This window comes from Mustela lutreola, chromosome 12, assembly GCF_030435805.1.
Source record: "Mustela lutreola isolate mMusLut2 chromosome 12, mMusLut2.pri, whole genome shotgun sequence".
Taxonomy (NCBI): Eukaryota; Metazoa; Chordata; class Mammalia; order Carnivora; family Mustelidae; genus Mustela; species Mustela lutreola.
The window spans coordinates 19,367,680-19,393,400 of NC_081301.1; the positions used below are offsets into that span (position 1 = coordinate 19,367,680).

Genomic DNA, 25,721 nt, shown 5'->3' on the forward strand with positions numbered 1-25,721 from the left:
CACCCTCAGAATGCGACCAAAGACTCCCTCAGATCCCCCGCTGGAGCGCACGACGGCACACACCTTGACACCGCTGCAAGCGCCCAGCAAATTCGCACGGCCACAACCCCAGTCTGAGCCCGGTATTAGAAGTCCCCTCCACCTCCGCCTCCATGGTTTGTTCACCGGTGCAAACTCCCACACACATCCACGCTTACCACAAACTCAGACACACACTCACACTCATCCACATACAAGTTTGGCCACGCACTCCTCCAGGGCTCACACAAACACACCCTGGGGTGTCTGGACTCGAACGCAACCCGGACTCCCTACAAGCAGACGCAGGTACACTAGTACTTACACGCACACAAATGCACACTAGCGTATCCGTATCCCCCCAACACACACTCCCGCACACACACCTTCACGTGCACACACACCTCACATACACACATGTGCGCGCGCACACCCCCACTTGCACACAGCGCTCCGCTAGTGCCCACCGCAAGCGTGCACAAACGCATTCATTCCCCACACGTGCACCCCCCCCCCATACGCGCGCAACTTTACGCACACACACCGCTACCCCCAGAGCTCCAGGAGCCCCGGGCCACTTACTGGGTCCCTAGCTGCGAGGCTGGACGGTCAGTCCTTCCTCGGGCGCCTAACGGCATTTGTGTTCATGGGTCCCCGCAGCCCCGGAAGCGGGCGCGGGGGCGGGGGTGCGGGGTCCCCTTCCCTAAACTGGGCGCGGGCGCTCGGAGCGCAGCGGCACCGGGAGGGGCATGGGCGCGCGGGGCTGCGCCGCCGACCCGGTCCGCCTGCGCTCGAACTTCGTCCGCTCTGCGTCCTCCGACTCCGGCGCGGGCTCCGGGCGCTGGGGGCGGCTCATAGGTGCTGGGGCCGCGGCGCCCGCCGGGCCTTTTGAAGTCTCCGCTGGGGGCGGGGAGGGGGCGCTGAAGGCGGCCTTTTAAACAGTGGCTGCATGCGGGCTCGGTGGAGCAAGGTGTCTGGTTTCAGCAAACTTTAGGAAAAGTCCCAAGCCGAAGCGAAGGGCGGGGGGGGGTAGGGGTGGGTAGGTGGGGGGAGCCAAACCAGAAAGAAAAAGAAGCGGAATAGCTATGCGCTGCTTCCTGCAGGGGGCAGAGCACCCATGGCTGCCTGGAGGCCCGCGGGGCCGGGTGCTGGGGAACCCGCAGATGACTGGGTGGCGCGTGGACCGCCCCCCCACAACTCCCACACCACCGCGTGGAACTGGATTCGTAACCTCCACGCGGACGAGCCCCAGGGGGCGGCAGAAACACCCCAAAATTGCACAGAGGATGTGTATTTGAGCGTTCTGGGTGAGAGGGACCACGGGTTTTCCTCAGGTTTTCGGAAGCCCTGGAAGGTTGAGAATTGCCAGACCAAGTGCAGCTGGCGGTTTTTGAAGCTGCATACCTTGTGCAAGGCGGATCCAGCCCTTAAGGATAGTTTTTTGATACGTTGTTCATCATGGATTTTTTTTTTTTTTTTTGGCATTGGTTTTGACATTTGAAAAGTATTGCGTTAAAATATTATGTATCTTGGTTAGTTAGGGGTCTTTTGGCTTCCCCTTGATTCCAAAACTCCACTTCTGAGAGCTGTTTCCGGTACCAAAATCCCAAAAGGGGTTTGCACCCTTTCTCTCCTCCTTCTAGCCAGGTGTAGCACTCTGCTAAGTGTCGCTATTTACAGCAGGTCTGCTGTCAACATTTACAGATGAGAAAGCTGAGATTCTGAAAAATTAAGTCACCCTCCTGAACTCACAAAACTGGTAGGCTGTGGAGGTGGGACTGGAACCCACATGATCTGATTCCTGTTTACTGCAGCTGAACACAATAATCCAAACCTTAGCCTTTAAGGGGTTCGTTCCGAGCAGACCCCTGTCAGCCTCCGCAGCTTCATCGTCTGCCCCAAAGCCCCAATCTCTCCGATGCCTGGACGAGCTCTGGACAAGCTAGGATACTTCAAGGCCTGGTCCAGGCTGCTTTCTCCTGGAGGGTTCCCTCCCCACCCCACCCCACCCCCTTTGCTGCCTGTCCTTCAAGGGCAGCTCAAGCTCTCTCCCACACCCGAGTTGTAGCGCATGTCACATGGTGTTGTCATTGTCACATCCATCTCTGTGTCCCCACACCCAGCACGGAGCCTGGAACACAATAGAGGCTCAAACCATTAATAATTTAAATGAGTTTCTCTAACTCCTCCAGTGTGCAAACCCCTGTACAAAACCGAGAGAAGAGGGTCTGCCACTATGGGAGAGAAGACAAAGAACTTGGCACAGGGTCCTGCTTTCTGGGCACACACTCATTTGTAACATAGACAGAAGGCATGCTCAGTCAGCAGCTTGGGGCAGGAAAGAGAGCCTGCATGGGAGATATCAGACACCTCCGTGCAATCACATCAAGATAACACAAGGAGAATGTGATAAATGCTACCAATGAATTGAATTGTCAAGCAAAGCTAAGGGATGGAGAGAAACCAGAGAATGCTCCCAGGAGGAGGTGGCCTTTGGCTCCTGAAGGGTGTGTTAAATGATAATGGAGCCATGGGGGAAGACAATACAAGTGGAAGAGTCACCAAAAGGCCAGGAGTGTGGGAATGGATTTCAGGCAGGTTTTGAAGGGGGTGAGGGGAGGGGGAGTTGTGGAGTACAGCTCCCCCCTGTACTGTGTGGGTGATGCCCCGTGACTCACTGGCCACGAAGCCATTTCCAGGCAAGGGGATGCATTTCCTCAAAGGTCAGGGAGGGGGGTCAGTGCTGAGCACCAAGGCCTTTCCAAATCTCATTTCCAAATCCAAGTATGCAATGTTAATGCCCAGGGACCCCTGTTCCTTGAAGGGCTGCTGCAAAGACCCATGGGAAACCCTGTAAAGCACATAAAGATCAATGGTATCTTCTTCCAAAGCCTCACTCTCTCCATGTGTAAACTAGATGCGTCACACACGGTCACCTGCGTGAGTCCTTGAGCTCGTGAGTGCAAGAGTGTTGTTCAACAGTAATCCAATTTGGTAGATAATTCTTGAGGGCTAACTGTGTTTGGCTAGGTTAAGAGGGAAATGAAACTCATGGTCTTCCCGGGGCTCATGGTCAGCTGGAAAGACAAGTCATGGACACTGATAGGAATTCTTGGTAAGGGATCTTGCTTCTTGTGCTGCTGCGTCACACCCAGTCTTCCCGCTAAGTAGGTTCCTGGCACCACACCAGAGACTGGGGAAACAGTTCTGCTGGAGGTTGGGTCCCAAAGACACGGAGCCATTGCCTATTCTGTGCACAGGAAGGGGCATTCACGAGCCAGCCCGAACTGAGTCATCTCTGTGGGCTAAAAGGCAATGAGATTAGGAACTGGGTGGACAGTGACTGTGAGGCCCAGGTGACATCTCGGACACAAGGTAGAAGAATAAGAATTCCTGGCCTGGTGAGGACCCAGGGGCCACATTGTGGCCCAAGCAGATCAGCCATGGACCCTGCTGTCTGAGATGCATCTGCCTTGAGACAAACTGTTCATCTGAAAAGCCTTACGGGTGGACACGTAATAGGTGCTCAGTAAACGGTCATGAATGAATCACTAGTGAAGTCTTAGCCTGCAGAACAGAGGCTGCAGGGGTGCCTGGGTGGCTCAGTCATTAAGTGTCTGCTTTTGGCTCAGGTCAGGATCTCAAGGTCCTGGGACTGAGCCCTGCATCAGGCTCCCCACTCAGAGGGAAGCCTGCTTCTCCCTCTCCCAACCCCCCATACCTCTGTTCCTTCTCTCGCTGTGTCTCTCTCTGCCAAATAAATAAATAAAATCTGAAAGAAAGAGACAGAGGCTGCACACTGCCCAGATATTAAACCCCATTAATCTCTCCACCCAGCTTTTTCTGGGAACCCACTGTGCACCCACCCATGCTTCTTGCTCTCCAGTCGGGCTGGTGGAGGAGACCAGCAAGGAGACAGGCAGTAACTGTGGTTCAGAAAGCCTTGCCTCGAGTCATACTTGCTTCTGTGGCCTACAGAACCAGGAGGAGAACTCAGATCCCAATTTCCCCAAGGCTCTGCCCTGCAGGACACACCAGGATGGGGTTTTCTTTCTCATTTGGACCCCGCACAGCACATAGCGTAGGATGTGTGCGCACAATACATGTCGAATAAGAGAATCATGTAGAAGGGTCATTCATTCCCGGGTCACTCAGCTAATCAGGAGATGCTGACATACCTCAAGCACGGAGCAGGACACTGGTCACAGCAACTATGCGTTGTAGCCCTTGAGATGAGCAGATCCCATGGCCGTGTTGACTTCCTGTGCCTGGTACATGGGAGGTATTCCAAAAACGCTACGTGAACGTGGGGATGAATACACGAGAGTAGTTTGCCAGATTACACCTAAGAGATTAGCTTTCCAGCCACCTGTTTTCTCTCCCGCGTCACAACATTGGTCCATCAGCAAATATTTGTAGGGCACGTGCCGTGCGTGACTTTAGGTGTGCAGATGCACTGGTCCTGCTCTGCCTCACTTGGGCCTGTTTTGCCAGCAGCTGGGATAAACCGTTTCACTGGCAGGAACTGAATGAACAGCAGGCTGGAGGGAGAGGCAGCTTCCAATCCTGTCCCCTCCCTCTGCCCCACCCCCCCACCCCCGCCCAAGGCAATCCCAGGTCGGTCCCTCTCCCCCGAGGAAGTAGCTGGAGCCAATCCTGGGTGTTATCATGACCCGCCTGTCTCCCAGGGCTTGGGCTATGCCTGTGGGGCGACCTCACTCCAGCCCGGTGACTGCCAAGACCCCAAACACCATCATTCCACCAAGAGGAATGAAGGCTGAGGCCAGGGAAGCTCCTGGGCCAACATACCGGAAGGGACATCCTCTGGGCTTGTGATCCCCTGGGCAACTCAGACCATCTCTGGAGCCTTTCTTTCCCAAACTCAGTCTGACTTTATTTCCTCGGGCCTGGGCCTATAGGGGAGGCCAGGGAGATCCCCAGATTCCACTTTGCAGCGCTGATAGTGACCCACATGGGGATTCCCCAAAGAAATTCAAGCCTGGAAGAGCCCCTAGAGCTGCCTAGCCTAAACTCCTCTTTTTACAGGTGGGAAAACTGAGGCTTATAGACAGGATATGCGACTTTCTCGAGGTCGCACAGCATCGACCCTAAGGTGAGAAGTCAGGCCTCCCACATCGATGTCTAACCATAGAGTCAAACCTATTTCCTCCTTTCATCCATTCAGCCAACCTTGAAAGAATCAGACCCATTTTCCAGAGGTGAGAGCTGTGACGAGTTAAGACCTCTGGACTCTCCCTCAGGATGTTTCTGGAGCCATTGGCTTTACCGAGCAGGCTACGAGTGACGGGCACTGGGCCACCCCCGTAGCTGAGAGTGAAAGCAAAGTGCTGATGAGTTCAGAGAGCTCTGGGTCTTCACTCCTGTGACGTCCTCTCCCTGGAGTGGCGGCCTTCATGGCTTCCCCTTTCTCCCCGCGGCTTCGCCTCCTCCTGCCTGGTACTAGAATGCCAGGTCCCATCAGGACGTATGTATCTGCCTTATATGCACACGTAGTCCACTGGGCCTCCTCAAGGTCACGGTTGTATCTTAACTTTGTAGAATCCCCAGGGGTGTACCCAGTGCTCTGTGATCCCCTGGGCAACTCAGACCATCTCAGTAGGCTCTCAGTAAGTGTGGGATGAAGGAGGAGGGGAGAGAGGGAGGGTGTAGAGGCAGAGCTGCGGGCTGGTTGACCCTCACCCCAGGACACCCCTGTGATGTGGCAGACACTGGTGGTTCGTCCATGCTAGCAGAATTCCATCTTCATCCGCCATCCAAGTAGACTCATCCCTGAGTGAAGACTGTGTCCTCCTAAGCCCCAAGGATTTAGGAGGACACAGCCCACCATGAGAGTCTCCTTCCTCTGGCCAGGGAGGGTTTGGGGTATGTATGTAAGATACAGACCAACCACTGAGACATAAGAGGACTTAGATATGCTTGGGCCTTCTGAGCAAATTTTGCTCACTTTTATAAGTAGACACACTCCGGTAATATACCCCATTTTCCTTTCTTTCTTTCTTTCTTTTTTTTTTTTTTTTAAAGATTTTATTTATTTATGTGACAGACAGAGATCACAAGTAGGCAGAGAGACAGGCAGAGAGAGTGGGGGAAGCAGGGTCCCCACTGAGCAGAGAGCCCTATGTGGGACTCGATCCCAAGACCCCGAGATCATGACCTGAGCTGAAGGCAGAGGCTTTAACCCACTGAGCCACCCAGGCGCCTCTCCCATTTTTCTTTCTGCATTGTGGAGTGAGGATGTGCTGTTGGAGAGGCTGCAGTCATTTTGTCACAATGAGGTGACAATGAGATCCCCAGCCAATGGACTGAGGATGACAGGAAAGGAACCAGGGCCTTCAAGACATCATTGAGGTGCTCAATCACTTGGGGACCCCTCCTTTCTCCAAAACGAGAGTGTCTCTCATTGGCAAGGCCCTTTTTAGCCTCTGAAAGTGTCCCAGTTGATGTAGCAGAGGAACAGGAATTCTGGTCTGTACCAGACAAACCAGGAGATGGCAATGACAATGACAGTAATAACCCCCTCCCCTCCAGACAGCCCCAAACAACTTCATTGTCTGTTTCCACACAACAGCCCCATGAGACAGGACAGATATCTACATCTCGAGTCTGGAGATGAAGAACCAGATCCCGAAAGGGAAGGGACTTGCCCAAGCTTATCCAGCAGCAAGGGCCGAACAAGGGTTACCATGTGGGGACAGAGTCAGGGGGAGGTCCCTTCACAGGCTAAGAAGTGGCCGCTAGAGCCAGCTGGGGAGGGGAATCCTCCAACCCCACCCCCCACCCTCCAAATAAATTTCAACAAGGTGAAAATTTGTCCAGTCCAACGCCCAGTTCGGTGATGTCTTCAGGCAGCACTCCAGCTATCAGGCACAGTGGAGAGACAACTGTGATGGACAGTCATCATTTCCCCCCACCAGCTAAAATTTGCACTCTAAGAGCCTAGGTGTCTCAATACTTGGTGCCCAGGCCCCGTGATGTGATACATTCCTGCTTATGTGTAGTTCCAGGGAAAGTGGGCTAATGCAACGTCTTTGGGTGCTTGTCCTTGACACAAAGAGAGGACAGAGGAGCAGCACACACAGCACTCCCCCCATCCAAAAAAATAGTTCTGTAAGGAGCTCTTTGCAAGTGTCTCCAAGGAGCATCACTCCAAAGCCCCTTTTATGATGACTATTGAGAACAACAACTCTGAAGTCAGCTAAAGCCTGACGCTATAGCTGAAATCATTCTGAAAGGAACGGTCCCACCCCCTAAGGCATCCTTTCTCCAGACCCAAGGGTCTTATTTCCTCTAACCACTGCTCATCTGGTGCCTATTTATTATCTTCCAACATCGTCTCCACCAAAAGCATTGCAGTTTTTCAGTCTCCTAACTGCTGCCAACAAAACTGAAGGGTTCAGGTTTCATCTGACCAGCACAGAGTTGAGTAGAACTCTCACCTCCCTCCATATATATTCTATGCTCTTGTTAATACAACCTGGGTGCATATTCGCTTTCTTAGCAATTATACCACAATGTTCTCACCAAGCTGATGACTATCAGGAACCTCTAAGATTTTGTCATGTGCCTCCTCTAGGGCAATAAAATTGTTTTCCTACTGAGTGGAGCCCTGGATAAGTATGGTCCATTTTTTAAGCTTATCTGAATTGTTGCTTGTTAGATATGCTTCTTTGTCTTTGATTAAGGACCTGTGACTACAGGACCTTGGCCACTAGTCATACTGATAGCCACAGTGATTCATGGTGTTGCTCTGTGCCCATGGGACTAAGGCATTTCAGTGTGATTTGTACCAAATTGTCAGCATTGTTTATGGATAACCATGAGTCTAACAATTATTCCTGATCATGGTGAGACCACTAGAAAACTCTGCCATTGGCACTGGCTTCACAGCAAGGAGATGCCTGTGTAACCAACCAGGGATAAGAAAGCCCAGCTGAGTCTCCACTTTGAACTCCCTGGCTTTGAGGTGTTCTGTGGTTGGTCCCTGATCTGAGTGTAGAAGTGAGGCCCGATAATGTCCTTGAAAGAGAGGATGGTGGAGTTCATAGCTGGTGTCTCCAGATCCCTGCTTTGAGGCAGCCTGTGGCCAAGAAGAACATTCTTACCTTAGTGAGTTTGCTACATAACCCTGCAATGAGCTAGCGATTTGGAAGCACATACATTTTGAGTCTCGTGAATGTTCTTGAGCCATCAAACCCTGGTGAACTGCTGGCGTTCATGCAGGACCCTACTGTGGGCACAGACCTTTGCTCAGGGACGAGGGACATGGTGGCAACAGCTCTAGTAGGTCATCAGAGATGGGTAATTGACCACACTTCTGGGGACAGGCCATTTGTTCATGGAGGGCTCTTTTTCCATATTTTCTATAGTTTTTCAATTAGATTTTTATTTGGGGGCCTTGCCTTCCTAGATATCTTGGGATGGTTGTGATTTGATATGAACTTCAAGCCTGCCCAGCTCCGAAAGCTGGCTGCACACTCTGGCCGTGCTGATACCCTGGCATCCGCGTCAGAGGGTTGCCTTGTGTTAGCACTGGTGGGACCTCCTAGACTCTCTTTTCCCTTCTGTGAACTCATCTGTGAACTTAGGAGTGATTAGCATGTGCCTCCGTGGTGATGCCCTTCCTCCCAACCTCATCAGTCCTTACGAGGTGAAGTTAAAGTTAAAGTTAACATCACCTCGTTAAAGTTAAAGTCAGCTAGTCTTGTCTTGGTGCTGTCCCCAAACTCACGGGGTCTCCTGCGACATCGTGTGGCACGAGCCCCTTCCTTCTCTCTTGCTGCCCTTGCTCTGAGAAAATCCCAGTTCAAATCCCCAGCTGTGTGGTTTGGGGTATACTATTTAACCTCTTGTACCCACTTTTCTCTGTCTTTTCCACTGTGAAAACAGCAACATGCTCATCTTTGTGTTGGTACAATAAATACTATTACCCACCTCGTGCTTCTGATCTGAGAATCGAATGAACTTGTGTATGTAAAGCACTTAGGACAGTGTCTGGCACATTGTAAAAGTACAAGAAATGTAAGTTGCATTTATTACTATAATTATCTTTTTTATATTCTCAGAGAGTTTAGGTGCCAATGATTTTGCAATAAAACAGCACTCTGGAAATGAGGAGGTTATGGAACCTTGGCCCCAGGCTTTTCTTTTCCGAGCACAAAAATCGCTCTGAGAATCTTGTTTGCTTTTGATGCTCTCGCGTCCCAGCGAATGCTGTCTCATTCCGGGAAGTCACCCAGAGGCTTGGATCCATGTCCCTGTGCACAGAAGATCAGGGCAAAGGGCATCTCATGATAAACGGGTATGGTATCTCGAGTTGGGAAAGTGAGACCAGGAAATCAGGCAGCAGCCATCCCCAGCGAACATGCAGCAAGTCAGGATCCAAATCTCTTCTCCCAGGGGCACACTGGAGTGGCTTATTCGGGTTCCTAGTGGCTCGTGAGAGCAGATGGTTCAATTTTCAGGAAACTTGGTGTGCTGCCATTAAGCCAATAAGAATTAAATTACATAAACTTATAATTAAATAAATTATACTAAAAATAGCAGTAATAAATACTCAAAACTCATCTCTTCCTAGTTCTACTACATTTTATTATTATCCATGCTCTTGAGGTTGTTTATTTCTATTTTAAGTAGATGGTGGAAGTACCGTACGATGGTGTGTTAGAAGCATCTCTCTTCCACTCAGCTTTCATTCCATCACATAAATTGAAATTGACCATGGTGCTTTGCAACAACGTGGATGGAACTAGAGGGCATTATGCGAAGCGAAATAAGTCAATCAGAGAAAGACAATTATCCTATGATCTCACTCCTATGTGGCATTCAAGAAACAAAACAGAGGAGCACAAGGGAGGGGAGGGAGAAATAAAACAAGACAAAATCAGAGAGGGAGACAAATCACAAGAGACTCTAAATCATAGCAAACAAACTGAAGTGGGGTTGGAAGGGAGGAGAATGGGCATGGGGTAAGTAGGTGATGGACATTAAGGAGGGCACTTGAGGGAATGAGCCCTGGGCGTTATATAAGACTGATGAATAATTGAACTCTACCTCTGAAATTAATAATACACTATATGTTAATTAACTAAATTTTTAAGAAATTGGCCATGGTAGGGATATTTGGCAAATGTTATAAATATCTGGCAAATGTTCTTTTTGCTTAGAAATCCTGTTAGGAAACATTTACTAGCTCACCGCTGCTGTTTCTTGCCTGGTCTAGCAGTAGTAAGACACTGCAGAAGTAGAGACCATGACATTCCATAGATCTCCAATCCCTTCCCAGAACAGAGACCCCGATCCGGCTCAATCTCAGGACCTCCCGTGGTGCGGCAACTTTCTCTGCCGTCTTGAAACTTCCCTCTTCTGCAACATCACACATTCCAACTATACTCAGTTCCTCACAGTTCCTTAAAAACAATGCACTCCCCCCCCCCCCCGCCATTCCTCCAGTGCTTTGCCAACTGAGTTTCTTATTTGCAGGAACGTTCTTTCTCTTCTTTTCTAGATTCTTAGCCTACAAAATGCAGAAGGTTTCTCCTCTGGGAAACCTCTCTTGAAGGACTCTCACCCCAGTGCAGGCTGGATATAATGATGTGCTGATCATTTGTAACAACCAGCTGTACAGAAATCATGGGGGAAAGCCCTGATTTTAAGTATCTGCCAGTTACCCTGGTATAAATATTCCATTGAAATTGTTCAACCTAGGACCTGCAGTCCCGTGGGAGAAGCTGGGAAGAGATGCGTAAGCTTATAAGAGTCCAGTCCAGGATACCACTGGCTAGGTGTAATGCCTGCCTTTTCTGTCCCACACAGCCCGCACACATCTCCCAGAACATAGCACCAAACTAGCCATATTGGAGCCCGAGGCAAAAGGAATCACTAATATGGATCTTCTCTTCATTGAAAAGTTTGATCTTTTGTTCGTCCATGCTTTTCTGGCATTAATTTTGAGTTTTAAAAAGTATCACAATACAATACTATGTATCTTGATGGCTGAGTTCTTTGGGCATTGCATTTTGTTCCCATGATGCATACTTCACTCACCTCACCCTGCTTCTGGCCCTGACCTAATAACCCCTATCACACGGCTATAATTACTGTGGACATAGATGTCTCCTCTACCAGACAATGAGCTTTGGGAACAGGAATTCACTTCTCCGTTCCTAAAACTTGGCATACATCAGATGCTCAGTAACTATTGTCCAACAAAGCAGTGGATGGATAGATGGAGAGATCCATCTCTTGGTTCCTTTGCCCACAGAATAAGACAAGTGGATGAAAGGCAACTTCTGCTCTTCCCTAGGGGCAGGTTTTGAGTTTTTTTAAGTTTTCATTATTCCCACTCAATAAAGTTTAACCCTGCCCTTGACCTGGTGAGCCAGTCTTTAGGCTAGGCATTTCCACCAGAACCAATCTACAGATGCCTCCAGCCCGGGGCAGCAAGGGAAGGAAGTTGAATCTGGAAAAGCAGAGACTGAACTGGGACCAGGGGTGGGAAGTCACAGTGAGGCAGCTGTCTTAGATCCCAGGAGGGACTTTCTCTTGGTTTTGTCAGCTCTGGAGTTCCCGCCTCTGGATGCACCCCCAGAAGACTGTCATTTGGCCGGGCCAACAGAAGGATGATCCAAGCATAAATACTCCAGGATGACTTCCAGCTCTACAATTTGATGGGTCATCTGCAATCTGAGGGCTCCAGGGCTTGTCCCCATGCCTAGTCCCTTCCTTACCCTAAGGACCACTGGAAAAGGTATTCCAGACATACCTCCGCATTGGATCCTCAGGCATCTCACTGGGCCCCAGTCGGGGGGGAGATGGGATTTAAATGGTTCTATTTCTGTAAGATCAGCCATGGCCTTCCATTTTTAAAGACCTTCATATGTGCTGAGCCCACTGCAAAGGGCTTCACACACATTAACGCATCGATGACCCACAAACCCCCAGAGGCAGGCATCAGTCTACCCATTTTACAGATACAAAGCAGAGAGGTTGGCAACTTGCCCAAGGAGACACAACTGGTAAGTGATGGCACTGAAATTTTAACCTAGAACCATCTGATTCTAAGAGTCCATGATCTTAACCACATCCAGGCAAAAAAAAGGGAGTTTCTAACATAGACTGCTTTTCGCACTGGTGCTCACGAAAGTTAAAAGGTGGGAAGTAGAGCTGGGAATGGGCAGTTGTAGCCCATTTCATCTTTCTTCTGACCTGGCATTGTTATGCTTCAGACATGCCCACCCATCCTAGAGGCCCCCAAGGCTCTCTACCCACCACCATATGCCCCCTTTCTTCCAGTCTCCAAAAAGGAGCTGTGTGTTCCCAAAGGAGGATTCTTCAGCTCAAGGACTCATGTATCCACACTTCCACGGGGCAGGAGGGGAGGAAGGGAACTGAACAAGCAGTGAGCATCTCTCATCAGGCTCCATACACACATCATCCATCCTTCCCGTCCCATGTCAAGGGGCAAGTGCTTTCCCATCTTCATCTTTAAAGGCCCATGTTGTCCAATACAGCAGTCACTGGTCACATGTGGCTCTTCGATAAATTTCAGTTCTGTAAAATTAAAGATTTGTATTCAATTCCTCAGTCACACAAGCCAAAGCTCAAGTGGTCGCGGCCACACGCAGCCGGTATCTACTGAATTGGACCGGGAGGATATAGAACATTTCCATCCTCAAAGAAAGTTCTATTGGACCGCACTGCATCGAGGGAAATGGGGACTCTGAGAATGACTTCCCGAAGCCACACAGCGAGTTGTAAACAAAACTGGGATGAGACCCATATTTCTTGCTTCCCAAGCCTCTCTGCTCCCAGAGCTTGGAATATATTTGCCACCACCTGGCCCCAGAACAAGGAGGATTGTTTGCCTGGGATGGTAGGTCGGCCTGGGAAACCAAATAAGAGATCAGAAGACTGTGGGTGAATACCAAAGTGGAGAAAAGGAGCCAGCTGTGCTTGAGGATTATTTTTATCCTGCCCAGATATCCTGGGGAGCTGCCCCCTCCCCTTAAAGCTATTTTTATCTCGAGAGCTGGAATCAGAAGGCTGTCTTCCTTGGAGAGATGGAGGGATCCACGGACACATCATAATTCCAGCATCAGGACTTCCCTCTTGCTTGACAGTTTCCCAAGCTGGGCCATACCCCTTCTCTAATGCCATTCTACCAGTTTGGGAGGCCCGCCCAGTAGATGGCAAGGGTAAGCCCCGAATCATAGACACAGATAACCGAGGCCTGGATGGGCACAGTGAGCTGGGATTTTAACTTGGGCAGAGACAGGTTCCTTCCTTTGGAGTGCAGGGTGGATTTTACACAAGGGGCATCTGCTGAGTGATGGGAAAACAGCCCAAATGTGTTGCTGTTCCCCGCACAACACCGCTTGCTAGCTGAGTGGGCAAATTGTTCAGTGTCTTGGAGCATCTCTGGTCCACGATAGAGGAATTATAATCTTTTTCTTGCCTCTTCCACGGTCTTGCTGGGAATCTGGCCAGTGAGAAAGCTTTTGTTAAATTGGACAACACCCAGTGCCCAGGAACAATGATTTATTATCATTATCATCACCAGCTGCAGCAGCAGCAGCAATGAAATTTGTCACCGTGAGCAGCCTCCTTTAAGCCTCAGTTTCCCTACCTTGAAACCTGAGCAGTCTGGCCCGGAGGATGTCCATGGAGCCTTCCTTCTAGCTCCAGCTTGCCATTTCTATGACCCATTCATTCAGTCAACAAGTGTTTATTGAGTTCGAGCAGCCTGACACAGTGGGGAAATGAAGGACTGGCTTCTCCAGAAGGCTCTCTGCCCGGGCCGTGTCAGCCACATACGCAAATTTCCTTGTGTTTTCAAAAGGCAAATTATGGGAAACATGTTATTCACCCTAAAACACTCACCCCATCTTTCAGGGTAAAAAAAAAAAAAAAAATCCCTCCAACCCCACCAAGAACTAAGCTAACAGAGGACAGAAACCCACCCTTGTTCCTCTGGGCAACTTTCCAGAAGCTCACGTCCCTGTTGAGAAAGGGGAAACTGTATGCGGCCGAGTCTCTCTGGGCCTGCTGTAGGCCTTGTAAACAACCTGTATTTGCCCCAGCTCCCTCCATCCTGTGAGCTTAGCCATAGCCAAGGAAAAAAACAGCCCTGTTCTGTGCCTGGCTATCCCCAGAGTGAGGAAAATTGTCCATAAATATTTTTATCTTCCTGATCACCAAGGGAGCTGAGAGGAAGGCTTTGATTCCCCAAGCCCCTGGACCACTCCCTTCCTCTAGGGACCCCGTGGTCAAAGCTGACCTAGGTGTCCCATCTCCCACCCCCAAATTATAGGCTGCTACCCATGCCGCCTGCCCCAAGGAGGTGGTGGGATTAGAAGCGGGACCACACTGGACACCGTGGTCTGCCCCGGGGCTGTCGGAATTGCCTCTCCCAGCCGGCTGGTTTCCTGCCAGGAGCTGGGTGGTCAAGGCGCAGGAAGGCATGGAGGGTGGGGAGAGGGTCCCAGGGCTGGGGCGGAGAGAGCCCCAGGGTTGACATCTGGATCTCGAGTGGCCTTGCTCGTCACAGGGCTCTTACCTAGGAGGCCTCGGGAGAACCGCTGACCTGGGAAGTAGTTTACAGCAAAGTAGATCCTTGGAGGTCAGAGGGCTTTCACGACCCAAAGAAAGAATGGCTAATAGTAGATTTTCAAACTCTCGGAGCCACTGAGAAAAGACATTCAGGGTCAGGAAATACGACCCAAGGGCACCCGCGTGGCTCAGTGGGTTAAAGCCTCTGCCTTTGGCTCAGGTCATGATTCCAGGGTCCTGGGATCGAGCCCCGCATCTGGCTCTCTGCTCAGCGAGGAGCCTGCTTCCCCCCGCTTCCTGCCTCTCTGCCTACTTGTGATCTCTTGTCTGTCAAATAAATTAAGAAAAAGGAAATATAACCTAGAACTCCAAAAAGCATCCCACACAGAATCCTCCTTTGTCCTTCCACACTCTAAAACTCCTTGTCTCTCGGGAAGAATGGTACCTTTCGGAACTTTCTACAAGGGAACACCATATCAGGGAGTCCATCAGATTCCCTCAGGGTCTAAGGGTCATCCAAGTGCAAGGTTCTATGATTCTGTGGTTCTAGATCACCTGAGCCATAAAATGTTTGTGTCCCTGGCGCCAGACTTCTGATGCCTTTTCATGCCAGGGCCTGAGGCTCCAAAATCCTGGCACTGACTTTCAGCTTCGATGATTCTGTGCTTCTGAGGTTAGGATTTCTGTGATCCTGTAATTCAGTGACCTACTTCAGGACAGACAAGGACCTCACACAAGAAGGCATTCATTCCCAGCGGCGATTACATTCCCAACAGTGATGCCCTGTGGGGCGAGCTGGCCATGCCTCCGTCTGGGAAGGGCAGCGTTCTGTGGCCAGAGCCTCCTGGAGCCCAGCTTGCCTTCTGACCTTTTCCTGATCATGTATGCTCACTTGGATCCCCCTCAATCCCACGTAGACCCGCCCAGTTGCTCTCGGTCCATGTCACCAGCTGTGGGCAAGCATGCTGAGGCCAGAGTGCCCGCACCCCACCTCCCCATCAGCACCCACTCCCATAGATCAAGAGAAAGGGAGGCAGGGAATACATCTGCTCAGGTAATATGATCCCCAGGGACTCAGAAGTGGAGAAACTAGAGAAGGTGGGCTTGTCCCTGGACCCAGTGCTAACTTGATTTATCCAGCATCAGAGTGGCCATATCTGGGAAGGTTTCTATCAGCCTCAGCCATGGCCTTCCTGCCATGGCCTTCCCATGCTGGAAATCACATCTGTCGGAGATGTTCATTTAATATGAAGGGCTCCAGAAAGACGTGCTAGCTGGAGACAGAGGAGGGCCCCTTGGCTCCTCTCATTGTCCTACTCATTTATTCTACATGCATGAAAGTTAAATCTCAGTCCACATCTCAGGGCATAAGGAGGAGGAACTTCTTTTATTTTCTTTGAATAACCACGACCCAAGGAAAGAACAAAAGAAGAAAGAAGAAAAATCTAACATCATGTCCACTGTGTCCCCATGCTGGCAGGAAATTCAGTGTTTGTTATTACTGAGGTTCCCTTACATCCCTGATCCACAGTTCTGGTCATGCAAAGGTCCTGGGGTCCTACGAAGAACATCACATTCTGAGAGGTCTCTCTGTCCTGCTTTCATCTGTGGCCACTCAGGTACTCATTGTCTCAAAGTGCCAGATGTCCCTTTACATCCAATGACCTGGTGTCATGATTTGGGCACATGAAGTTGAGACACCAATGTGTTGGGCGCAGACTTCCTAGAGACATGCCGGAGCATCCCTCCTGGAGCTTGATCGGTATCCCACCCCCCTGAGGACTCACTAATACCAACTTTCAGCTCCTCCTTGCCTTCAGAGGCGCTCGTCTCTTCCCTGCCCCTCTGGGACCCACAGCCTCATCCCCTCTCAAAGCACACACAGAACTTAACATCACGCAGGCCTGGCTTTCAGATCCTTCAAAACTCCAGCGACAAGAACATCTTGAGGGCCAACCGCTTCCTTGAACTGGTGATGAAGGCAGAAGCACATGGGCCACAGTGCCAATTAGTGCCTCATAAGCTCATTGTGTCACACACATTTATTTGCCCGGACCTTGCAGGATTTATTGGAGCAACAGGCTGACGGTTTGCTGACAGAGACGAGTGACACCCTGAAGGAACGGGGTACGGCTTGGGTAAGGTTGTGGGTTAGTGAGGAAGTTCCCTGTGGGAAGTTAGAGCTGCGTGTGGTATGTTGGGAAGGAGGGGGGTTCCGAAAGGAGTTCTTGGGGAGGACTCATTGGTTCAGTGCTCCCTTGGTCTGGGAAATGTCCTGAGAACCCCTGGGGAGAGAAAAGAACCACATCTTATGAGGAAGCATCTGGGAGCTGTGTAAAAATCTCCCAGCTTGGAATCTGGAGCCCTGACCTCCAGTCCTGGATCTGGCGAGACCTTGAACGAGTCTGTCCATCACCCCTCAACCACACCTTGGCTCTCCATCTGAAAATATGGGCATTACTCTTCCCCTCCCATGGGGCTGGGTCCTGAGTAGCTTGTGCTGATGACAGCGTATTTCCAAATGGGGGTCTAGAAGCATCCTTGACCTGGGTCTCCACTGAGCCTCGCCTGCCATCTTGAATACAACTGGCCAAGGGCTGCGATCTAAATGGAATCTGGTCTCAAGGGTGGTAGGGGATGGCGTGAGGCACAAGCCCATTCAAAGCGGCTGGGTCTCAGTATACACACCAGAATATTCCTCGACCCCAGGAAAAAAAGGAAATCCCACCATTTGTGACAACGTGAATGAATCTGGAAGGCATTGTGTTAAGTGAGGGAAAGACAATACTGTATTACCTCACTTATATGTAGAATCCAACCCTCAGAAGAGATTGGTGGTTGCTAGCGGGGAGGGGGGAGGGATGGTGGAAATGGGTGTAGGGGGTCAAAACGGATCACCTTCTAGCTAGAAGATGAGTAAGTTCTGGGAGGTCACGTACAGCGGGGAGACTAGTTAAAATATTCTATTTTATATTTGAAAGTTGAAAGGAGTAAATCTTAAAAGTTATCACACATACACACGCAAATTGTAGCTGTGGGAGGTGGTGAATAGGTATATATACATATAGCAAATCATGACTCTAGACCTTGAACTTACAGAATGTTAGGTGTCAAATGTATCTCTCTAAGGATGGGGAAGAAAAAAGGGACTCAGCTCCTGGCTCCTTCTTCCCCATGGCAAGGCTAGGCGGGACTCCCCCACTCTTTGCACACACACACATACAAACACACACATGCACACACGCATACATGCAACCACACGCACACAGAGCCTGGCCCCCTGGGGGAGAGTGTGCACCGCCCAGCAAGGAGGTCAGCTACAGACACTTCTTCTGCTCTGGAGTCCAGAAGACCAGCGTCAAGGTATCTTGCTCCTCTACAATCACCAGTCCCTGTTCAAGCTCCCAGCAGCCTGGCCATGCGGGGTCTGGCCCAGCTAGGGGCACTGATGGGAAAGGAGAGAGAGAGAGGAAGAGAGACGGAGAGATGGAGGGAGAAAAAGAGAGAGGCAGAATTTGAGAGATTCACGGATGGAAAGGAAACCGGAAGCAAGAGGAGAGGCACAGAGAAGCTAGAGTCATACAGAAGAAGAGAGGAAAACAGACACAGATAGAAAGGGAGCGAGACAGATGGCCCTGGGAGAAAGATGTGCTCTAAGGGGGAGAGAGGGAGAGATCGTAAGAGGAAAGCAAGACACGGGGACAGAGAAACCGAGACACGGGCAGGCAGACTGGAAGGGAAGGGAGAGAGAGGTGGACCAAGGAGAGGCAGGAGGACACAGTCACAGATCATGTGTACGCACACATCCAGGCACACGCATGTTCACAGTCATGCACACCCTGTCACACATATGGCCATGGGCACACTCAGTCACGCACACACACCCATGCACACACACAGCCACCCACACCCAGTCCCACACACACAGTCCCACGCACCAAGGTCAGGCCAGGAAAGAAGCCGGAAGACACAGGGACTGCCTCTCTAGCCAGAAGGGCCCGTCACACTCACCAGACCCCCGATGGCTCCCAGAAGCCCCTCAGAAGTCCCCAGTTCCTGCAGACCCACTATGCCCACTCAACCTCACTGCTGTGGGACTCCCCTTTACCTGCTGTGCAACCATCTCTAAGTCACGAAAGTCTCCTGGCCTGCTCCAGAGAATTGCCCTCAGAGGCCAAGGTCTGACATGTGGGTCTCCAAGGCTGCCGGGCATCCGTGCGGCCGAGCCGCTGAGCCCACCGCCTCCCGCTTCTCCTTCTGTCTCCTGCTGCCCTCACAGCCCCTTCCTCTCCTGGCTTTCTCAGTAAGCCACACACATCTGAAACTCTCTTTCTCAGGCTTTGTTTTTAGGCACCCTAGCCAAAGACACTCAGGTCTCAGCTTCAGCTCTTTCTGAAGATAAGGATAATCACAATCACTCCTGAGGTTTGTTCTGATAAGTAAATGAAAGGTGATGCGTAAATCACCTGATATTTGCCTATTGGGGCCTGCTTTGTGTGAGCCCTTCATAAATGCTTTTCTTTTTTTTTTTTAAAGATTTTATTTATTTATTTGAGAGAGAGAGCACAAGTGGGTCGAGGGGCAGAGGGGGAAGCAGACTCCGCGCCGGGCAGAGAGCCTGATGTGGGACTCGATTCCAGGATCCTGGGACCATGACCTGAGCTGCAGGCAGACGCTTAACCCACTGAGCCACCCAAACGCCCCTGATAAATGCTTTTTGTTATCACCAGCACCATCCTTGCTGTCACTAACACGGTCATCACCAGCACTGCCACCACAGAGGGGTGTGGGGAAGTGGAACGACAGCCCAAACAGGTCCCTCTGGCTCTGGCGGGTTCCCACCAACTTCCTGGCCCTTTATCCAACTGCCCGTAGGTCTCCCCAGCTGTCCCAGGGACACCACGAATTCAAGCCGCCCAAAACTGAACTGTCGCCTCCATCACTCCGACTTACTCCCCCACCAGTGCTCCTCTCCCACCTCCTACCCCCACAGAGGAGAAACACTTTGTCATTTACTGATATTTCTGATGACAAGGACAGGGCCTGGAGTAGAGGGGCTACTACTCTGTGCATATTTGCTGGATGAATGAATGAACGAAGTACGTACATGGGAAACATCGACAAGGAAGAACCTGCCCAAGAACACACCAAACACAGTAAAAAGGAACCCAAACCCAGGCCTCCTCCTCCGCCAGCCCTCCACGGGTAAAGCAGGCAGGAGGAGTGCCTGCGGGCCGGCCTGAGGCAGTGTCTGCCCCATCTCCCGCCCTCTGAGTCTCTTCCTGCCAAATGCCCAGCCTCCCAATGATGGAAATAGTGAGCAGCCCCCGCAGAGGCCCAAGGATGCTCATGGGCTCTCCTAGGAAGCTGGTGGGGGCGCTTCCAGCCACCGCGGCACGGTCTGCTGGGGCACTGAAGGTAGAGGGAAGCTCCCTGCCGAAGGGGAGGCGGCTCCTGCAGTCCCTGGGGCCGACTGCTGCTGGACCTCACCCACCAGGTTCCAGAGCTGGAGGGCTCTGGGTCACTTCCCACCACGCAGGTGGGAAGATGGAGGCCCATGGGCTCTCCAGACGTCACCCCATGGGTTGGCACAGTGCTTGGTCAACCACATGTCCTGAAGTCAGAAACAATAGGAGCTGTAGGAATATTCGCTCAGCCCCTTCTCCACCCATAGCACCGTGCTCTGGCCAAGAGAGACTTTCCTAGGTGGGGAGGTCTTAATGACCCACGATTTTAAATACAGGAGCAAGGAGGCCTAGCCAGGCTGCACGACTCGCTCAAGGTCACACGGATTCGAGTTCAGGCTGCAGCCCCGCAGAGTTCTGGCAGCTCACAGAGTCCCCTGGGATGCCTGCCCTACTCCCTCTGGATCTGGCCCTTGCCCTGGGGGGCCAGCCCCCTCCCACCCCCCGGGCACAGGTACTCAGCTGGTGCTGGGTGTAGAGGCTCACCCTGCCACAGCTCTCACCCACCGGCCCTCAAAGCCCCTTTCATGGGCCTGCTCCACACCCCACTGGGGAGGCCAGACAAAACCGCTAGTGTTGGGATTATTTTTCTATTTCCAGATGGATCTGTTTGCTGGCTCCATCCAGGGCCTCCCATCACTGCGTGGGGGCTGGGGGCCCAGTGCCCGGTTAATATTAGGAGGCAGCAGGAAAAAAAGGCAACCCAGTGCAGCTCCTCACAGAGCTCTGGGCTCATGTACCAGGGCAGCCTCAGAGGAATATTCCTGGGGCATTTAAGGGGGCCTGGCAGTCAGGCAGGCCACGAGGAAAAAAGAATTAAAAAAAAAAAAATTTTTTTTTTCAAGGAAGCTCTTAAATGGCTCATTTTGGGCTGTGGACCAGCAAGGAGTCCCAGGTAATCTGCAGGGCTGAACTAGGGACAATATTTTTAAAATTCAACCAGGCAGTCATTCATTTCACCTAGATCTTCTGAGCACCTACTATTGTCAGACTACGCATGGCACCCGGAGGAAACAAAGGTTCCTGACCCAGCCCAGGCTCTAACAGCGAGAAGGGCGTTAGATAGTCACACATGAGAACAGAAACTTACCGTGACAAAGTGCTTTGGAAAAGAAGGCCCAGATACTGATTGGCTCAGGCTTTTTATTTTTTATTTTTTTTTACCACCCAATCTAAACTAACTCCTTTTTCAAAAGAAGAAAAATCGTTCCAGAGAGGGACAGAGACTCTTGGGTACCCGGAAAGGGTACCAGAGCCAGAGCTGTACCCAACCCCCTTTGGCTGGGCCGTGGCCGAAGCCTATGGTTGTTCATGATCTTGGGGCGTTCCACAGAGATCAGGGTATAAGGGAACACAAACGATCAAAGCCAAGTGTACAAGAAAGTTATCGCCAAAGCTCATTAAGTCTGTCTGTTAATGGTAACATGACTCATTACTCTTACAAGAAAATCCCAGTCCCATCCCCAACTTGTTCTCCAGCTCCCAGACTGACAATAGACGTGGACCAACTGGTGCATGGCTGGGTGGGATGCTGGCGTGGGGAGACTGAGTAACAGCCCATGGGGTCTGGGTGGCCTCCGGGGAAACTCCCGAGGGAGATGTCAGCCTACGCCCTGAAGGAGGTTGTCCAGGTTCAAAGAGCCAAAGGGTAAAAGCAGCAGGTGGGAAAGGACCCATCCTGGGGCGCGGAGCGCACGGGGGAGGAGGGCACGGAGGAGGAGACAGGGAACAACACAGGCAGAAATCAATGACTCCTTGGCAGAGGCTTGTGGGGAAACTTCTTGGCCCGGTCAGGGGCCTGGATCAGAATCCAGGGCCAAATGAGGTCTACAGATGTTGTCACACTCAGGATCCTGGCAGGAGACGGCACACGCTAACGGGGTCAATTGAGAGAGCATTTATTGCCCCAGGCCAAAAAGACTAAGTAGTTTATAAATAATGATACTACTACTACTACTGATAATAATCAAGAAGATTAGGACCAAACTTTTCAGTGGAAATGTTCTAAGCAAGGCATCCCCAGAGGAGTGGGCAGGATTCGGGGAACCAGCCAGGGCTGGAGAAGTCCTTCGGGCTGGGGACAGGGACAAACCTCTGCCATCCTAGCCTCAAGGGGCTGAGGGAGGGAACGAGTTAGCAGCGTCAGGCAGGGGACAGGGACAAACCTCTGTCATCCCAGCCTCAAGGGGCCGAGGGAGGGAACGAGTTAGCAGCATCAGGCAGGAGCCACAGCCTTTGGAAAGCAACCATTGCCAAAGCGATGGCAGGGCGGGGCAGAAAGGGAGCAAACACCCCACTCTCTCTCCCTTCCTGCCCTCCCACCAGCTGGTGCCTCCCACAGACCAAACTTATTCAGAAGTTAGGGGGCAAGGGAGCCAAGGTGGAACCGTCCAGCCTATAGAGGTCAGCTGCCTGGGGCAAAGGGCAGGACAGGGAAGGGCAGAGAGTAATGGAGGACCCAAGATGGCGGAGAGAGAAATGAGAGTAGGCCTCCGGTTTCTGCCTATGCCCCAGGCGACACCTATGGGCATCTGAGCATGTGACCCCCGAAAAGAGGAGCTCAGATGTGCCTCCCACGGCCCCTCTGACTTCTCTCTTCTCAGAAGAGAAGAGAGTCACTTGTTCAACCTGACTTGAGCCCCAGCTCTGTGTTGGGGCCCTGCTGGGGTCCCGGGGACCCAGGGATTGTCAACACAGACCTGATTTTAACCTCAGGGAGTTTCAAGTCTGATGCGGAGACATGAATTTCTGCATCGAATAAATCTCTGGGAGGCAGGGTTAAGTGCTGGGGTACAGCAACAAGCCTTGATTCTCCTGACCTCATAGTCCATCCAGTTGGAAGGGACAGAAAACAAACAAGGAAACCCATAAATGTGGAATATGATTTTCTAAATACTGCAAGAAAAACAGAGCAGGTGATGTGGTTTGGAGATGATGAGAAAGATGGGGCCCGTTAAAGCCATTCGCCGCTCTATGAAAAACGGCTAAGACCTTCGTGGCACAGCATGGCGACCATTTCTATGTGCCGGGATCCCGTTAGGAATTTGGGCAGAGCACAGTGGGGAGAGTTTATCTCAGCTCCGTGAGATCTAGGGCCTCAGCTGGGAAGATTTAAACGACCGAGGGCGACCCAAACAGCTGGGGGCTAGAACCATCTAGAAGTATCTCCATTCACGTGCGGGAGGCGAAAGAATGACCCCCTCCCAAAGATGGCCTTGTCCTCATTCCCCCAGAACCTGTCTGTTCTGAAGGCACGGCCTTGCCTGCTAAAAGGGATTTGCAGGTGTGATTAAATTAAGGATTTTTGAAGTGATCCAGGTGGGGCCAATGTCATCACGGGAGTCTTTATAAGGGGAAACGGGAGGCAGGAAAGTCAAAGAAAAAGTTATGGCAAAGGAAGCAGGGTCGTAGGAGAGATTAGCAGATGCTACTCGGCTGGCTTTGAAGATGGAAGAAGTTCAAGGAAATGGGGGCATCACCAGCACCAGAAGGAAGGCCAGTCAGCGCCTTGATGTTCGCCCCGTTCGACGTCTGTGTCACTGCAGCAAGAGGAAGCTCCTACGACATGGCTTGTGCCTCTGCTGAGGGAACTGGAAAATGGGCTCAGCCCGGAGAGCTGACGGCAGCACTCACACAGGGCCTCACGCTCCATGTGGAGCAGGCTTCCTCACAGCACAGCGGCCTCGGAGCAGCCGCACTCTCCACAGGCCTGCAGGACTCCGAGAAGGGAAAAGGCCCAGGCCCCACGGCCCCTTGAGCCAGCCTCGGAAACCCCACCGTGTTGCTTCCGCACTACGCTTTTTGGTCAAGGCAGCCACAGATCTGCCCAGATACGAGGGGGAAGGGGCAGAGATGCCACCTCTTGCTAGGAGGAGGGCCAGGGAATTTGCGGCCATGTTTTAAAAATCACCACAAGACCAGTTTACATAGGGTGGCCCGGGAAGGCCCCTCTGAGGAGATAACATTTGAAGAGAGCCCCGAGGAGGTAAGGAAACAGAGCAAACCCAGGAGCAGAAAGTCCCAAGGAGAGGAAACAGAAGGGCTGAAGCCCAGAGGGGAGCCTGAGGCAGGCAGACACAGTCAGCCCCAGTCTGTGTAGCAAGTGGTCAATAGGGGGTCAAGCCCTGGACCCAGACTGAGAAGGTTCCAGAAGGAAGATGACTGGGCCTGAGATGGCCCGCGATGGAGGATTTGACAACCCTTCTCATGTAATTCCCACCTCCACAGGGGAATGAGGACTGGTCCCTGTGCTTCCCATTCTGGCCCTGCTGGCCTGGGGACCCCCCCATGGGGTCTTGGCAGATCTTGGCAAAGGCCTCTACTTTCTGGGTGTCCAGTGTGCTCTCTTTTCGTGACCCATGGCCTGCCCTTTCCTCACAGACGTCCTTTCGGTGCCTCTACTCAGTCAAGTCTTATGGAGGCCAGGACAAGTACACTTTCTCATGAGGGTAAGGAGAGCCAATGAGGAAAAGAATGGCGGAAGGGGCCCCAGGGCACCTGTCTCTGGAACTGGATACCCCCCAGGCCTGCCCAGCAGGCCACCTTTTGGGGCCCAATCAAAGCTTTCCTCCCTTTGACCCTGCCACTGGGGAAGTGGGAGGAGCCCCAGGGCCTGCCATTCTGGTAGGAACAGGAGAAAACACATCTGGGTGCTAAGATTCCAACACGTGGCACGGGACCTGGCACGTAGAAGATGCTCAGTTAATAACCCCCAAGTCAAGGAAAGAAAGAAGAGTTTCCTCTGTGACTCACACAAAGATGATTAAAAACACAGGCTCTGCTTTCTCCAGCCTTGCTTTCCAATCTTAATTTGTACCTTTCTGAGCCTCAGCTTCCTCATCTGTAAAATGGGGATCATCGAAGCAAGTTCTGGATTAGTGGGAGAGTTAAAGAAGATGGTCTCCAGAGAGACCTGATGAAGAAGAGGAAGCTGACGATAATGCTGATGAAGGTGATGGCCGAGGGCATGTCTAAGCCCCCAGCACGCACCAGGCGCAGCTTTCGAGACCCCTCTAAGAATCCGTCTGTTCTGTCCTCACAGCTCTAGGGAGCAATTCCAGATGAGGCTACGGAGGCACAGAGAGGGTAAGTAACTTGCTGAAGGTCACACAGTTGAAAAGCCGAGTAGCGTGAATTCACACCCTGAACGGCATTCTGCAGAGCCAAACACACAGGGAGCTCTCATTAACGGGCCAGCGGTCTGCCTGCTGGGGAACAGCCTTCTCTCCCCCACTGGGCGCTCAGCACCCTCATGGTTGGGACCGCTGCCTCCTGGACGTCTGCCTCCCAGCTCCCAGCACGGGGCTAGGCCCATAGGTCTGTTGCCTGAGTGGGTGTGGCACCCATACTACTGTCACTCTTCATCCTGCCCTTTACTGGGACAAGAATGCTCTCGGGTCATTGAATCCTGGTGCCACCATTCACAGGCCCTGAGCCTCAGTCTCCCTGCCTGTCAGTGGGGAGAATCAGGCTGCACAATGCGAAGTAGAGCAGTCGCCGAGAGCTCAGGGGTGTTAGCCAGTCTTATCATCCTCCAGCCAGGTTTCCTAATGGCCCCTGGTTCTGCAGGCACCAGGTCACCCTCCCGGGCAAAGAAGAGTTAACCGAGCTCTTTCTAGTGACAGGCAACTTAACTCCCATCTCAGATGCAGAGGTGGACGCCATCGCAGA

At 51.7% G+C, this 25,721-nt stretch overlaps 1 protein-coding gene across 1 annotated transcript in view; it reads right to left on the bottom strand.

Annotated features, from left to right (window-relative positions):
* COL27A1 (collagen type XXVII alpha 1 chain) overlaps positions 1-959 on the bottom strand; it is a 137,135-nt gene extending 136,176 nt beyond the window's left edge. The window contains exon 1 of the mRNA XM_059142186.1: positions 601-959. Within this exon, the coding sequence (XP_058998169.1) occupies positions 601-656 (56 nt within the window). The 5' untranslated portion in view covers positions 657-959. The remainder of the gene's footprint in view (positions 1-600) is intronic.
* Between the last annotated feature and the right edge of the window lie 24,762 nt (positions 960-25,721).